The 15,842-nt window shown below is 38.6% G+C and overlaps 3 protein-coding genes across 4 annotated transcripts in view; 1 reads left to right on the top strand and 2 right to left on the bottom strand.

Moving 5' to 3' along the window:
* The window catches only part of LOC144658511 (uncharacterized), a 55,741-nt gene extending 54,235 nt beyond the window's left edge, over positions 1-1,506 (top strand). Inside the window, exons 22-24 of the mRNA XM_078518944.1 lie at positions 1-67; positions 493-698; positions 944-1,506. The exon at positions 1-67 is cut by the window's left edge and continues 152 nt beyond it. Coding sequence (XP_078375070.1) covers positions 1-67; positions 493-698; positions 944-1,139 — 469 coding nt within the window. The 3' untranslated portion in view covers positions 1,140-1,506. The remainder of the gene's footprint in view (positions 68-492; positions 699-943) is intronic.
* An 87-nt stretch (positions 1,507-1,593) lies between these two features.
* On the bottom strand, positions 1,594-6,155 carry LOC144658682 (uncharacterized). The gene is made up of 2 exons (XM_078519154.1): positions 4,678-6,155; positions 1,594-3,104 (listed from the first exon to the last, which is right to left on the bottom strand). The coding sequence occupies exons 1-2, from the start codon at positions 5,566-5,568 to the stop codon at positions 2,784-2,786; spliced, it is 1,212 nt and encodes a 403-aa protein (XP_078375280.1). The 5' UTR covers positions 5,569-6,155; the 3' UTR covers positions 1,594-2,783.
* A 3,268-nt stretch (positions 6,156-9,423) lies between these two features.
* LOC144658735 (leucine-rich repeat-containing protein 72-like) overlaps positions 9,424-15,842 on the bottom strand; it is a 51,213-nt gene continuing 44,794 nt past the window's right edge. For both annotated transcript variants that reach the window (XM_078519212.1, XM_078519204.1), the window contains exons 6-8: positions 11,476-11,637; positions 11,037-11,082; positions 9,424-9,701 (exon numbers count right to left, since the gene is read on the bottom strand). In XM_078519212.1, coding sequence (XP_078375338.1) covers positions 9,533-9,701; positions 11,037-11,082; positions 11,476-11,637 — 377 coding nt within the window. In that variant the 3' untranslated portion in view covers positions 9,424-9,532. The remainder of the gene's footprint in view (positions 9,702-11,036; positions 11,083-11,475; positions 11,638-15,842) is intronic.

A 15,842-nucleotide genomic window follows, 5' to 3' on the forward strand; every position in this document is an offset into this window, starting at 1 on the left:
TGACAATGTCATCAGCTATGTCAAGCTAGGGCCCAAGGCTTTGGATTTCCTTCAGGGTCGGCTCAAGGTAATGAGTATTTTTCCACTTTAACAAACATTCATTTTTAACGCAAACATTACTTACATCATCATTATCATCATCATTATTACATTCATGTCTGTATGGGAAAGTATAACGCTTTTACACATTTCTTAACCTCTCTTAAGGTGCATGTAGGTGTCTCAGTAGTAGTAGTAGTACTAGTAGTAGTAGTCTTTATTAGTAATAGATACCTGCAACAAACGTGCGAAGTTTTCAAAAATATGAAAGTATACACCTAGAATGTGACATTCAATTTAATCCAAATAGTGGGAGATTCAACTTTCATTTCAATCGAGATAGTTCTATAGAGTTCTGGCTTTGCAGTGGCTTGATTGTGCAGTTATTGTGGGTAGTGTACTCGCTGCGTTTTCATAAAGCATCATGTTTAGTTTGTTTTTTTTTGCCTGTAGCTTCCTCCTCTGCCTGTGAGAGAAAAGAGTGTTGCTGGTAAAACTAAACAGCAAGCGGCCACTGACAGCTGCTGTACAAGTTCAGATTACACAATAGATACAGGGGACTACGTACACGATGATAGTCACTCTCATTACTGGCATCAAGACGAGCTGGTCTCTGTCGGCCAAAAGAGAAAGAGAAAGCGCAGCGCTCCAGCAGCAAGGTGTGTGATACATGGTCACAATTATTCTGTGCAGTGATTTACTTTTCCTATCATGAACGATATTTTTCATCGGAATGTTTACTAACTTGTTATGACTGGCAATCTAGATAGTATACTAACATTTAGAATATCCTTGATGCACTGTTAAGTTAATGTGGAATACTTCACGCATAACATCTCGTCCACAAATGTAGATGAGGGTAGAGGTAGCTCGCTAGTAAGAAGTGTACATTTGTTGTTCTCAGGTCAGACTCGTCTTCAGGGAGCAGCATTGGCGTTACCGGTCCCGCTCAAGGGGTAAAAAAGAATTTACAGAAGTTTCGTCGAAACAGACAACGTGGAACTGGGACAGGATTCAGCCGAAAGGGCGCTTCAGTTACGCCTGGAGGAGGTCTTGCTCTAATGGCACCACCCCAGCCAGTCAAGCGATTTGTCAGGTAATGAGAGATCACTTGGCGGCCGTGAACTGACAAATACATCTACCGATGTCAGTTCAAAAAGATCGGTTGTGATCTTCACGATCTCATGAGGATGACTTCCTTGCCTTTATGAAAGAAACATTCTTTAAATTCACTCAGTATATTTTCGACGTTGTTGTGACCTGTCAGTCTACGAAATTTTGCATTGTTTAGACTTTAATCTCGTACTTTTCGATTTTTCCAAATCTCAGATTCAAAGATTGTTTTTATGCGGAATATATATAATGTCAAATGTTAACTAAGATACACAGTGATCATAAAAATATTTCTGTTGACGTTAAAGTGAATAAGGAATTGTTCTGGTAATAAAGTATATATTTTGTCTGCCATTTCGTTGCTTTTGATTTTCACTCTACCGCTCTTCTAAATCTCAGTTGTACCCTACACAAAACACACACACAACCCTTCGGTGGGGCTCGCTGTAAGTCAAGCATTCGGTTTATTGCTCTAGAATGACTCAATACAGCATATAATCATGTATAAGCGATAAAAGCAATACGTACAAAGGCTAATGAGATTTTAGGGAGCTTTAGCAAACCACGACGGCAACGTCAACGAGAACGTTACCAAGCAAAAGGTTTAATTAGCAGAATAATAGTTCTGCACGTGCGTTTTAAATCCTGGTACATTTCTTGGCAGTTCTCTGCAAAACAACAACATGAAATGACCAAGTTCTGTGTATTTTAAAGAGCGTGAACGACGACGGCTAAATTTTCGTGTTTCTAGTTAAGGATGAACGCTTTCTTTATATATTCAGTTGCAACTTGTTCCTAAACCAATAGTTTCACTGAATATATCTAGATAATTGCGAGATTCTCGAGTAAAATATAAACTCATCTTGCACCAGGCGTTGTCCTCGGCGTTGCCGTCGTTATTACTAAAGCTCCCTATTCATACAGCTGACGAATGCATATTTTTTAATCAGCAAGCTAACTGAAACGGTATTGTGGAATAACAGCTGGGTGGAACACCTCCCCATACGTCCACTGGTCCACTTGCTCCCTAAAAAAAACCCGGCCAGCGGCACCTAATCAACGGTTCGAGCAAGACCAGCCAAAGAACACGGGAACAAACCAAAAAAAAAAAAGATTCCGCCCGGGAAAACTAAGGCCCCGTCCACACAGACCCAGGTAAATTTGAAAACCCTGGGTAAAATGTTTTCCGTCCACAATAAACCGGGTAAATTTGATAACGATACGCTCCATTGGTGAGCGTTTTTGAAAAGCTCCGTTTTCGGTGACCGAAAACGCCAGTTCAGTGTGGACGGTTGGCCTAACCGGAGAAAAAAAAAGATGCGTTTTTAAATTTACCCGGATCAGTGTGGACGGGGCCTAAATGTGAAAGGCCTTGTTGCAAACAGACCATCACGAAGGTTAGTGAAAGTACTCGGCTCCTGTTGATGGTAGGGATGCGTTGTCTTTTCTTATCTGTATTTTCTAAATAAAAGCGTCTATCTATCTTGTTCACTAAGCTCGTCTTTGCTTTGACTACAACACAAAAGCTTAAAAGTGTAAAAACTAATCTGAAAATAGCTTGTCGCACATACTTTGACGTGACGATAAACCCCTACTGTCTCATAGCTAATATTCTCTGTGGTATAGTTCCCTTAAAAAACAGCTGCTGCACCTTGTTTGTCAAGCCAAGTTCCATTGTCGCATTTGTAAACTGGTTCAAAGTTTTCGGTGTTAAAGTAGATTCGTAAAATTTCCCAAGGCTTGCTGGGACATGACGCTGCAAAGCCCATAAAGCTGCACGGTGTAAATGGATAGAAATCTTTCTTGTGATACTGCTTAAGGTTACTGTTGCTTGGATCATCTACATAGTGGACTCTTTCGTAAAAATGGAAAAAGTCAATATGGAGGTTGCCTTTGATGAGTCTTCCCATTGGTTCTTGAAAAGAACATTCGTCTACAAGATGTGGCGTCTCCTAAACGGAAAAAAAGTAATGTAACAGTGTAATCTGTACTCGCCCTGTGTAATCACTTCCTCTACTATCGGCAGTTGTATTCTTCATATACAATGACTGTATTAATCGTATTGCCGCAATATCAGCCTGTTACTTTTTACTCATTTTAATGTAATTTTTAGGCTTTAAAGAGTGCCAACAATTAGCTGCCTATCTTAAATACTTAGACACTTGCTGGTTATTCTTTCAGTTTCTTTCTTTCTTTCTTTCTTTCTTTCCTTTCTTCCTGTGCATCCAGTTCGTTTTAACTGAGAAAACAATAGCCCAAGTGAAACAATAGAGTGCTTTTAAAAGTAACGCGTATTGTTTAAGATTTTTTTAATTTTTTTTACCCAAATTCTGAAGTTTTGCAAAGTGTCTTTTGTCTTGAAAAAAGGAAAAAAAATATCATCTGAGCAATGTATGTTAGTTAACAACTACTTACCGAAGTGGAGGTGGCTATTCTTGTTTAAGAACATCGAATTTCCGCGATGCAACTATCAGCCGATAGTTCCGAGACAGAAACACTCTATCGTTTAATTAGTATATACTCAAACAATGAATAGCGTTTTTGGTGCGCGTTGATTGGCTACTAAAACTTCGAATATCCTTTGTAGCTATTCACCTCCGAGCAACGCGCGCGAGAAAAATTGTAATCTTTGACAGGAATAAACTAGTCAAAAATCATCCTTCCGGGCTATATTATCTCACTGTTTTGGTATTTATACCTAATCGTACCTTTTTGGTACGCTTCGGCGGCATATCAGGCGAGTTTGGTCGAGCCATGGTTCGTATTTTGGCTCGACTGCGTCTCGCCAAAATACCCATGGCGAGACCAAACGAGCCTGATATGCCGCCGAAGCGTACCAAAAAGGTACTATTAGGTATTTACCGTACCCAAATTTAGCCAAAAATCCGGTGATATTATTTGCTCTGTTGAAGCCATGCTTGCCAGACACGTAGTGCGAAATGTGTTGACCTGCTTGTATTGATACTTTTTTAGTCTTCAACACTTTTATCAAGCCCTCTTCTCACATTTTTTTACTCGTTTGTTTGGAGTTTCATTCCCTAAATTTTCAAAATCCAAATTTAGCGAAAAATTTGGAAACTCCGACTCCATTGTTTCAGTGTGAATGTTTCAGTACTCGTCAGTAAACATCGCGCAATTGGCGAGCGCGCTCAAGTTTAGTTTTGGCGGGAAAGTTTTTCTCATTTTACGACCGGTAAGCACCAGCTAATTAAAAATACTCGTTTCTGTTTTATTGGTAAAACCTCTTTTCAATTCATCGTACGGAAACACTACTTTAATTCAAAGTGACCGTGATATGGTGGCATATTAGGTCAGTGACTTGATATCGTAGGATATCAGGACAGTAGATCGCGCTTCTGATTGGCTACTTGCGAATTTGGGTACGGTAAATACTTTAACAACTATTCACCTCAGTGTCGGTGGCTAGTGGTGGATATTTAGTTTTCAGTTAGTTGAAGAACAATCTGAGCAGATCCTGTAAAAGCGTCTACTTACAAATTGTATGCATAAATTAACTCGTGTTACCTTTCCTTGGCAGTCGTAACGCTTTCTTGATTCCACTGGAATGTTTAACGTGAACTCGGGTTGAAGCACTAAGTGACTGATCTTTTCATCCGAGCTCGTAAAATTTCGTTTAACCGAAAGCCTCTTCATAATTGGCCAATAATTAATGTCTATGAGAATGTCGATGTCAGAATCGTATGGGATTACGTCGCCATTTCGCATCGCTCCGAGAAGACTTCCACAAGCTAGTACGTATTCAATGTTGTGTTGTTTAGAAATATTAATCCACGCCTGAAAAAGTTCTGATAACCCTCTGCGCCACGGGTTATCAGCACAACCTGATTCGCCATATACTTTCGCAGTCTCCGATGGAAAATAGAAACTTTGCTTCGACGCCTGGGCATTTCTTGTGGTAGTCGCTTGGAAGTTATCTGGTAACTTCAGGCGTACGTTTCTTGTGTTTGACCATGAATTTTTTTTTATTTTTTTTTTAAATGGAATATTTTTTGTTGTGTCTCGGTTTAATTTATCGATGGCATCCTTCCAAAATGTTTGTGATTTATAAGTTTTGCCATTCTGATTTTTCATTTCGATGCCCCTGTCGCCGTAGGAGCCTGTTTCAGTCTTGGGATACATCCACTTTTTCTTCTGATTGCCACGTATATTATAAGCATTGTTCGTCTTGTTCTCTTTATTCTTACCAGCAACTCGTAACGCTTTTGTCACAATGCGAAGTTCCAAGTCACCTTGTGTATTGACTCCTTTCCTTCCTACATATTTCACCGAGAATAAATTTTGATTACTAAAAAGCCACAGCCCTAACAGTCCAACCAAGGCAGCCAAGGTAAACACTGAATATCGAAACAATCTTAACCAAAATCGTGGAACTACACACATTGCTGCTCGTCGCATAGAAATAGCGGAAGTTTCGTTAGCGGTTGATTAAACTTTGTTGTTTGGACCATTGTGTCCTTGGTGAATAAAGCGTCGTGGTTGGCATGTGTGTCGCTTTGTCGGTCAATCACTTCTAGTCACAATATCATTGAGATAGAAATTCGACTCTCACTGGCAAAAAAATAAATACAACAGTAAGGCAGTGAAATGTTACAGCAGTTCTAACAAACCAGATATTAAGTTTATTTTATTCTTTGAGTAAAATCCGAATTTAATCATTTTTCATTGTTACTTCTTCTTTTTGCTTAATCAGCTGTCGTTGGCAGCGTCAACCGTATTCAAATTAAGGCAAGAAGCAGCAAAACGTGTGAATGCTACCAAGCGAGGAGATTTGCACAATTTTCAATGCACTAATATAGTGAATAGGATAGTTTTTTATTTACCCTTGATTGACCACTTTGCTTTGACTCGCTTTGCTTTAACTAATATCGCCAGAATATGATATTTAACATTTATTCACCTCTGCCGAAGTGATTGTTGTTGAATAACCTTATTCAACAACAACCACTTCGCCTGGGGCGAATAATTGTTTTCGTATAAATTTTAGAGATGAATATCAATAACAGCAACATAAACGATAGAAAACACGAAAACAAAAACACAACTGCTCGCTTGCATACGTGTAAAACCAGTTTAATTCATCGATTGCGAATCAGATTTTACACCAATTAGTTTAGGCGATAAAACGGAACAAAACGCTATGAAAAGACAGTCTGGTTTCTTCTGAGCAATTGTGCGGCCAAGTGCCTTTTGAAATGAGTAGCTCCGGTTTGCAACTGAATAAACCTCTTTCTTTGTCAATCGATCTGCCACTTTGTTTCTTAATGCCACGTGATTAATGAACAAAAGCTGTGGGTGTGATCGATAAAACCACCATGATCATCGGGCGCTCACTTCCATTCGACCAAAAATTCTGGTCTTGAATTTCCGGAAAACTATCAAGTGGTCGAATTGACATCATTTTCCTACTTTTCCGGTTGACTGCACGGAATGCAAAACAAAAATTTCCACTACATGGTAGTCCGTCTAATATGGAAATTTCTACGGTGCATTTAAATAATGCACTGTGGCAGGCTTGCTTCACATATTGCTCGATATTTTTGCAAATAAAAAAGCATTCCGAGCACTGGTAAACCGCCATAAATGTCATCGTGGCCACGACAACAGGGACCTTTTGAAAGGCACACAAGCATCGAGCCTGCACGCTAGCCTACGTTGCAGACGAATACAGTGGAACCCCGCTTTACGGACACCCGCTTAATACGGACACCCCGGTATTACGGACAGTTTCGTTGGCCCCGACGAAAACCTCATACATTTTCTCTAAAATTAACCCGCTTAATACGGACACTCGTTAATACGGACAACGGACACTTCTTTGTGTCCCGCGTGACAAACTGTCATACATTTTATAACCCCGCTTTACGGACACTGTATATCTGTGCACTGTCAATATTCATTGTCGCGATTATTTACCCTGGTCAAATAATGACAGAATTCGACGAACTTAAACGATGTTATAATAAAGAGAAGCGGTTTTGTCTAATCTTCAGTCCCCCTGGTTGTGTCGCAAGCTGAAAGCTTTGTGCAAAGTAAAGTTACCGACTTTTTCAAACGAGTTTGTAGAGTACGGTAAGAGTTTCAGTTACGAAGGAAACTTAATAGAAAAACGTTCTGTTGCTGTTAAAATTAGTTTAATTTCTTGTATAAAGTAAAGTTGCGACATTTTCAAATAAATAATTCCACTGTTGAGTTTATTAAAGCTTACTTCGAGTGTCTGACTTGATTGTAAGGTTTTCGTAACAACTATTAATTTTAGTCAGAGTTCACAGTTTGCATTTGTTACAGTTACAGTACAATTACACAACGTTTCTTTGCCGTTAAAACGTTTGCTTTCGTCTATCCGTGACTTTTTTTCTTAGACCCCGCTTAATACGGACACCCCGTTAAAACGGACACCCCGTTAATACGGACACCCCGTTAATACGGACACCCCGTTAATACGGACACCCCGTTAATATGGACACCCCGTTAATACGGACACCCCGTTAATATGGACACCCCGTTAATACGGACACCCCGTTAATACGGACACCCCGTTAATATGGACACCCCGTTAATACGGACACCCCGTTAATATGGACACCCCGTTAATACGGACACCCCGTTAATATGGACACCCCGTTAATACGGACACCCCGTTAATACGGACACCCCGTTAATACGGACACCCCGTTAATACGGACAATTTGGCTTGTCCCTTTGGTATCCGTATTAATGTAAATTTGTTCGTCTGCAACGCAGGCTACCTGCACGCGCGTTATAAATATTTGTACATTTCTTTGCTGCCGCCTGCAAAACAACAACGAGGCCTTAGTTTTTTATTTGGAGTTTCAAGAACGCTTTCTTAACACACGTAGCTGCTTTCAGCTGCCCAAATCGCTAATTTTCTGTCGAAGGAACTTGGGCTGAGTGTAAAATGGTAGTTTTTCCAAACTTTTCCGGAAAAGAGGACAACCTCTTAAGGTAGACCCAAATTTAGAGACATTTAGAGAAATGTAGACCCAGACAATTTCCAGGAAATTTCAGTTCCATTCGATTTTGCTCCTGGAATTTCCGGGGTTTTCGGTTGTATGGTTCGCATTTCGAAAATTCAACACTCCGGATTTTCTGGAAACTTTCCCCGAAAACTTTTGTGACATTCGTTCCTGTTCCAAAATTTCCGGAATTATTTGTCCAATGGAAAGCGCCCCATGTTTACTATTAATTCCAATGGTAGCCTTGGTAGTCAAGGTGGCATGCCTCTGTAGCTTGGCAAGCCTTGAAATGCTATATTCACCGGCTAGCGCGGTGAATATTAACAATTTATTCCATGAGCGCGCGTTGGGTATGAGATGGTAGAAAGCCAGCGAGGCGCTACGTGCCTCGCTGGCTATAACTGTCTCTTATGCAACACGTTTTTAATAAGACGTTTTATTAAAACCCGGGATTAAAAACTAGCCATGGTTTATTGCAATTCCTGAGTTGTGATTGGTTTACAGGCCATGGTACTGATATAAGCTCATATACCATGAATCACAAATATGGTAGATGTATGCGTAAGCGAGAACAGCCAGGGAGCGCAAATATAGTAAGCTCTGGTTTATTTAACAATTATTCCACTCGCGCTTGTTGGATATGAGATAGTTAATTATGGCTTTTGATCATCATTCAAAACCAGTTACGTTATGAAAAACGTATTTTGATCAATGCTCAAATGACTCCTTTTCTTCCTCGGTATAAAATCAAACCTGGAGGCGCTTTCAAGTGGATGGAAGAACTTCTCATCGGTTCGTAAACATCTATGTGTAAAATTATGTGTTTCTGTTGGTAGCTGATGCTCTTTTTCTGCAACTTGTTTGCATCTAGATGTAATTTTAAATAACGCTGTCACGTAGAAGGTGAGATATATTTTTTCATTATAAACTAGCAATGGTATATTGTAATTCCTGCAATGGTATATCTGGTATATGCAATGGCATATGAGCTCATATACCATTGACCAAAAATATGGTAGCCGATACGTGTCAACGAAAGCAGCTTGCAATTCTTTGGGCGTTTTTAATAGGGCGTTTTAATAAAACAATTATTCCACTCGCGCTGGTTGGATATGAGACGCGCCGCATTGGCTATCTACCATCTCATATCCAACGCGCGCCCGTGGAAAAATTGTTAAGTATACACCAGTTTTGCCTATGAACATTTAGGGGCAGGAAAAATTATATTCCATTACTAGGTTGGCAATCGTAAACAACTATCAACCAAACCATGATCTACATAGTGAAATAAAATTTATTTACATTTTGATATCTTACAAGAAACATATAAGACAAATTATATGCTTGTTGGTTTATTGCATTAGATGTGCTGTGGGAAGCGTCATCTACCGAAAGCGTACGGTGAGAATTCTAGGTTGATCAGGGACACTTTCTGGAACAAGTCTCCTTTCTTGTGACAAAGGTATGGATGACCAATCAAATGTGGAGTACTGCATAACAGACCGCTGAAGGCCACGTCTTTTTATGGCTTCCTCGACAATGCCCTCTTGGTCACTGAAACAAAAAATGAAAAGAAAGTAAAGCAAATGGTACAAACTTCACAAAAAAGAAATATCTCTGCGGTGCAAAGTTCAATTACCTTGAAACTTCAGAATATTAGCACTTTGGTTAAGAATAAAAAAATCTAATATTTCGGTTCATTTAACCTTTAAGGTCTCCGCACACGAATCGTCAAAACGCAGGGACATGTCGCAGGGACATGTAGCAGCGACAAAATCATGTGTTGTTACACTGCGGGAACATGAAGCAGGGACGTTTAGCGGGGACATGTAGCAGCGACAAAATCACAATATGTAAACACCCAAGAAAATGTAGCAGGGACATGTCCCAGGGAGGAACATGTTGCAGCGTTAAGGTTGATTTCCACTGATGCGTAATTTTTTACGTGCGTGAAGAAATTTCGAGACAATGTATGAACGACTTGCGTAAACGTGTACGCAAGTTGTTCATACATTGTCTATAAATTTTTTCACACACGTAAAAAATTTTGCGTCAGTGGAAATCCACCTTTAGTCCCGTCGTGTGTGCTTATAACTTTTGGCTCACGAATTTTGCGGCAATTTTGTCCCTTCATCATGCTGCGCGGAGTTCAACTCGTTGAACTTCGTGGGACATGTCGCAGGGACAAAACATCGCAGGAATGTGATGTCCCCTCGTGTGGACGGTTTTGCAACATGTCCCTGCAGCAGAAATTAGCAAAAACGACAGCGACGGCGACGCTGTAGTCAACATCTAGTAAGAAAGAGTCCAGTTTAAAATAAAAAAAAATCTTTTAGTTAAAATAAATTTTATTTATTTATTTTTTACGAAATTCTTCAGTAAAGAATCCCACAATGATAGTATCTACTCAATGTGTTTATCCCGGGTTCGTTTGATTTTTAAAAGAATAAGAGAAGAGTGTACCCCAAATAAAAATTTGAAAGAAACAACTAAAACGAAACTGATAGTTCACCGTCTCAAAAACTCACAGAATTCAATTCAGAGGAAAACTCTTAGGCGCATGTGCGAGCTAATGTATTGTTCACGGCATAAAACCTTCTGTTTGGTAAGAACACTCGTTCTTGGCAAAATACCAACATGTGCGGCTAGTTCACACTGGAGACGTGTCGCTGCAACATGTCCCCGATACATTTTCTTGCGTGTGTACTTATTGTGATTTTGTCACAAAATCAGTGTGAATAACACATGATTTTGTCGCTGCTATATGTCGCTGCGACATGTCCCTGCGTCTTGTCGCCACGTGTGCAGAGGCCTTTAAAGATCGACACAACTCTCTTATCACATGTCTGCTTGGCAATACAATGATACTGAATCAGTTCGAGTTATAACCTTACAGCACTCTCACATCTTCTATTATCTTGTATTTCTGCATCATCTGCATAACAAACAACAACTTGTAGGTCAAAAGACAGACATTAAATAACTACAAGATACCCATGATAGGCCCTGATAGGATCGACCCCATACTAACGGATACCTAGACAATATGTCTGCAGTAACTAATGTCAGAAATTCGTGGCGCAAATTTATTTGAATGTGCCGCGATCAGCTTTGATATAAATTTGCTGATAAAACTGAAATAATTGTGACCACACTGCATGTCTTCTTAATAATCATTCAAAATCTGTATGTCCTCCAGATGGACGGAGTTATTTTTAAATGTCATATTCGCAAGAAAAACAGACCAGTGACTGTGATAAAGGAAGAGGATCTTTTTTCTGCCCCATTCAATTGCCTGTATCTGCACACGGAAAAAAAGCACACATACCATTCTCAAATCCAAAACTATCTAACGTTCCTGAGGGTGGAGGGTGATACACTTTGTTTGGTGGACCATCCACACGCCGGCCAAATGCTACAGTCTCCTTCACCATCTCTTGATGTGTTTCATACTTTTTTTGGGCTTTGTCTCTTTCTGCTTTAGTTATTTCTACGAGTACAACAATACTGTTTACGTTGTAGTTAAAATGAATTTCGGGTCAAAACTATTTTAAACTACTGTTACGTGTATTTTTCTTTGATAAAGGATTATGGTAATAAGTCTGGACAATAGAAAAATTGAAATCAAACTAGTTTAAAATCATTTTCACCTAAAATTCATTTTAAAATACAACGTAAACACATTCATGAGCGTCCAAATTATGGGTTTCATTGATTATATCAAGCGAACTCAGACAAATTTTTCAGAATAGAGTTCAGAGTTAAATTCTGAAGGGAAGGGGATCTACAATTACAATAATATTTAAGATTATAGCCTAAGATGAACTGAAGTTATCCAAAACTGTACTTGTACATGCAAGCCTCAAAATAATTTCAGACATTTACCAGTGATGTTGAACGGCCAAACAGATTCAAGCTCAGTCACCTTTTTTCTAATTGGACAAAATATTGAAAATAGCAAATTTAAACTGCCACTTGATTTTGCTGTTCGTTGAATCGTTTTTGTTTTGCGTGGTACGATGTATAAAGAGACCAACTATTCTTCACGGTTTAGGTGACAAATTTCTTGAATAGATGCATACTTCGATCTTCATGTAGTTGTAAGATGTGATACTGACAAGTAAATTTAACTGATGCAAAATCTGAGCGTAGAAAGTTCCGCATAATACTGACGCGATCGAAACTATACAGGTCAAAAACTAGTGAAGAAAGACGCAACTTGTTTTACTAAATACCTTATTATAGGAAATTAACGCTTGTGTTAATTAAGGTATTTGAAATTAGCGCGACTTAAATTAACGCGAATTGAAGGAAAAATTACTTCCCAATAAAGGAAATTAACGCGAAAAAGGGAGTAAAATTTAAAAATGAAGGAAATTAACGCGACGAACACAAAGAAAAAAAAACTTGATGGGACAACAGGAACAAGTTTATTTCAACACTAGGGGTTAAGCAAAGGAATCTGACCCCCTCGAGCGTTCTTCACAATTTCAGTGATACCGGCAGATTCTCACCCTGATAAAATAAGGTCTTTTCCTAGGAGTCAAGAACGTCTGGACTGTATGTGTGTGAGAGCAACACTCGAGGGATTGAACTTTGTAGAGTTAATGTTTGCTCTGATATAATTTTATCAATCACAATCAATCAATGGAAATAAAAATACAATTAACATAGTTATTGTCACAAAGGCAAATCACACGAAATCCATCTTTCATACAAGTCAATACAAACATTTAATCGATGATAGATACGGTAACTGAAAATAACAAAATTACAAACAGAAATTTGCATAAAATAACTTTCAACGAACGACATGAGGAAAAACGGAAAAACGACAAAGCGAAATAAACAAGAAACTTACAAAGACGAATGTGACGACCTCAAAAACCATAAAAGACCAACTGTAAACTCGACCGTAGACTAGAACTTGAGCGTAGACTCGAAACTCACAAACAAAACTCACTGACTTAATAACACGCAACAGAATAAAATGCAAATAAAAATAACATGTACAGAAACAGACGAAAAACAAAGAGAACTTATTAACGCAAAAATAACACGAAACTATGACAGTAAAACTAAATGAAAAGAAAAATTCTGGTGCTTACAACTCATTTCTTTTATCTTATCTGAATAACAAAATTCCTTTCAAACACCTTTTAAACTCAAGGTGTGACTTATCTAGCTTTACCTACAGGTGTCTACAAGAGAATTCCTATTAAGCAAAAAAATAATATCACTTCACATGTTCAAAAAGTCGTAAAAAGTTGCTGCTTAAAATATAAATTGGCATCAAAATGTTATTCCTCTGATTATCATGCATGAACGTGAACAGTCAAAAAGACTGGTAAACCAAAACTTTGTCACGGCAAATTGCCATCTTGACAGGATGCTGTACATTACCATAACTGACAATTATTTAATAGTTAATTACCAAGACTCACAGCATTTTTGGGTATATTGCATGCAGCTGAGGCCAGTGGCCAATAGTGCTGTGAGCCTCAGTAATCATCTATTATAATTATTTAACCCAACTCAAACCCTATTATCCTCACTCTGCCTTACAATCGATTATTTCAGTCGCTTCCACACTGATGTCTTGGTTCACGGCTGCAATCATTGATATATTGCAGAGAGAGAACAATAGCATTTTAGAAGGGTCAATAATTATTTTGAGCACCGACATGTGTTCTTTGTCCTCTGAGTTGAGATGGACAAAAAAAAGAATGAACAAACTTAAGTTAAAAATTTGTAGTTCTTTGTTGATCTATCAAGTTGATCTATCAAGAAAATTTTGGAGATAAACTAATGATAAAGCCAGGATTCGAGCCAGGATCCGAGCCAGGATCCGAGCCAGGATTTGAGCCAGGATCTGAGCTAGAATCAGAGCTAGGATCCACCCTTTTTTCAGATAGAAATCCTAACCCTATTATAAAAGCTAACCGCAAGCAACCCAAGCTAAAGTAGGCCTAACCGTAGTGTTTTGTTATTTAGGCTAACCAGAGTGCTAGTTAGGCTAACCGAACGCTATTTAGGCGAACCGGAGTGCCATTCAGGCTAGCCGGAGCGCTTAATAGTTAGTCCCATTCTTAATTATCCTTGCTCAGATCCTAGCTCGGATCCTAGCTCGATGGATCCTCGCCGGCGGAGCTGGTCGATCCTGGCTCGGATCCTGGCTCGAAGTTTAGGTATCCTCAAAATTTTGTTACCACTGTTTACATTGATATGCGACTTTAGAAATCAAAACAACTCTGTGGAATCGTATTCAAGATTTCCGTCAACAAAGTTTGAAGGGGTTTCCGACGTTTCTCGCAGGTGATCACGAAAGCGAACTGGTAATAAATAAATTTTATTCCACAGCCAAAACTTCTTAAACTGTTTTTAACAGGTGCAGATAAAACCATTTTGAAGCTAAGTTGTCAAAAAGGGCTTTGTCTTGCCGGAATAAACACCTTAAATATAAAGGTACAGAACTTTTATGTGCAGCGAGCCACGAACATATCGCGCCATTTCGTCTGCCACTGTCGGCTTTGTATAAAATTTATTTTTAGTAAAGATCTGTAAACCATTTAGTTTCATTCGGTTTCCAAACCCAAAAGCCTTGCAATTTAAGATAAATTAAGTCTCATAAAAATTTTAAAATGTCTTTGCTGTGTAATATAAAAAAAAATTATTTAAAATTTATGATCGCCAGTTAAACTTCATGATCAGTCGTGCAAAATGTCATTTCAAACTTTGATTGACGAAAATCTTGGAATCATTTTCGCGGGTATTTTCATTTCTGAAGTCGTGTATCAACAATGCAAACGGTGGTAAAATCAAAAAATTATCACCCAAGAATTAAAACAAGTTCAAAATTATTACCAGATATTTAGAGCAACTGTAGTGTGTGTTGCCTCAGAAAACATCCATAACTCCCCCACAGAACCCCTTCATCCCTCTGAAAGTTCCAGTTAAACCAGAAAAAAAATTCACTGGCCTTTGATACCCCGACCTGGCCCTCCTCATATCAGAACTTTTAATAAGCCACCGTGAGGTGGGTATCAATGTTTCCAGGAGCCACACACAATTTACCTTGAAAATGCAGTACAACATGCACGGTTGCTTTAAAGGTCAAATGAACAGAAATTTCGATTTTTTTTTTATTTTTTGCCCATGTGTTTATTAAGAGCCAAGTAAACATATCCCGAAGTTTCAAAGTAATCGGACATTGTATCGGAGAGATATTGCAAGTTGAAAAATGCTTGTCAAACTCTGTGAAAGACTCTACAATTGTTCATTACACATTATCTGATCATTCTGCAATTATCCTTAATCTGCAATCAAAAGAATATACTCAGCGAGGCCCAAGTTTTTGGAAAATAAACAACTCTCTGCTGCGCGATGAAAAATTCATACAGGAACTTTCTAACAAGATACCAGATTTCAAAACAAAGCACAATTATCTTGAGGATAAAGGTCTCTACTGGGACATGATAAAAATGGAAGTGAGAGGCTTCTGCATCCAGGGGTCAGTTCAATAACGAAATTACACTTGTAGTTTTTACACTTGTAAAAACCGCATGTAAAGTCCGACTTGTTAATACACGAAATCAATAAAAAAATTTCAAACACCGGAATTTACACGTGTAGCGCGGCTACTAATTAGCGAGTAGAGAGAAGTGAGTTTTTACTTTATTTATTTTCAAAAAACAA

Source organism: Oculina patagonica, chromosome 1 (genome assembly GCF_052425735.1).
Source record: "Oculina patagonica isolate OP01 chromosome 1, crgOcupat, whole genome shotgun sequence".
NCBI classification, from domain to species: domain Eukaryota; kingdom Metazoa; phylum Cnidaria; class Anthozoa; order Scleractinia; family Oculinidae; genus Oculina; species Oculina patagonica.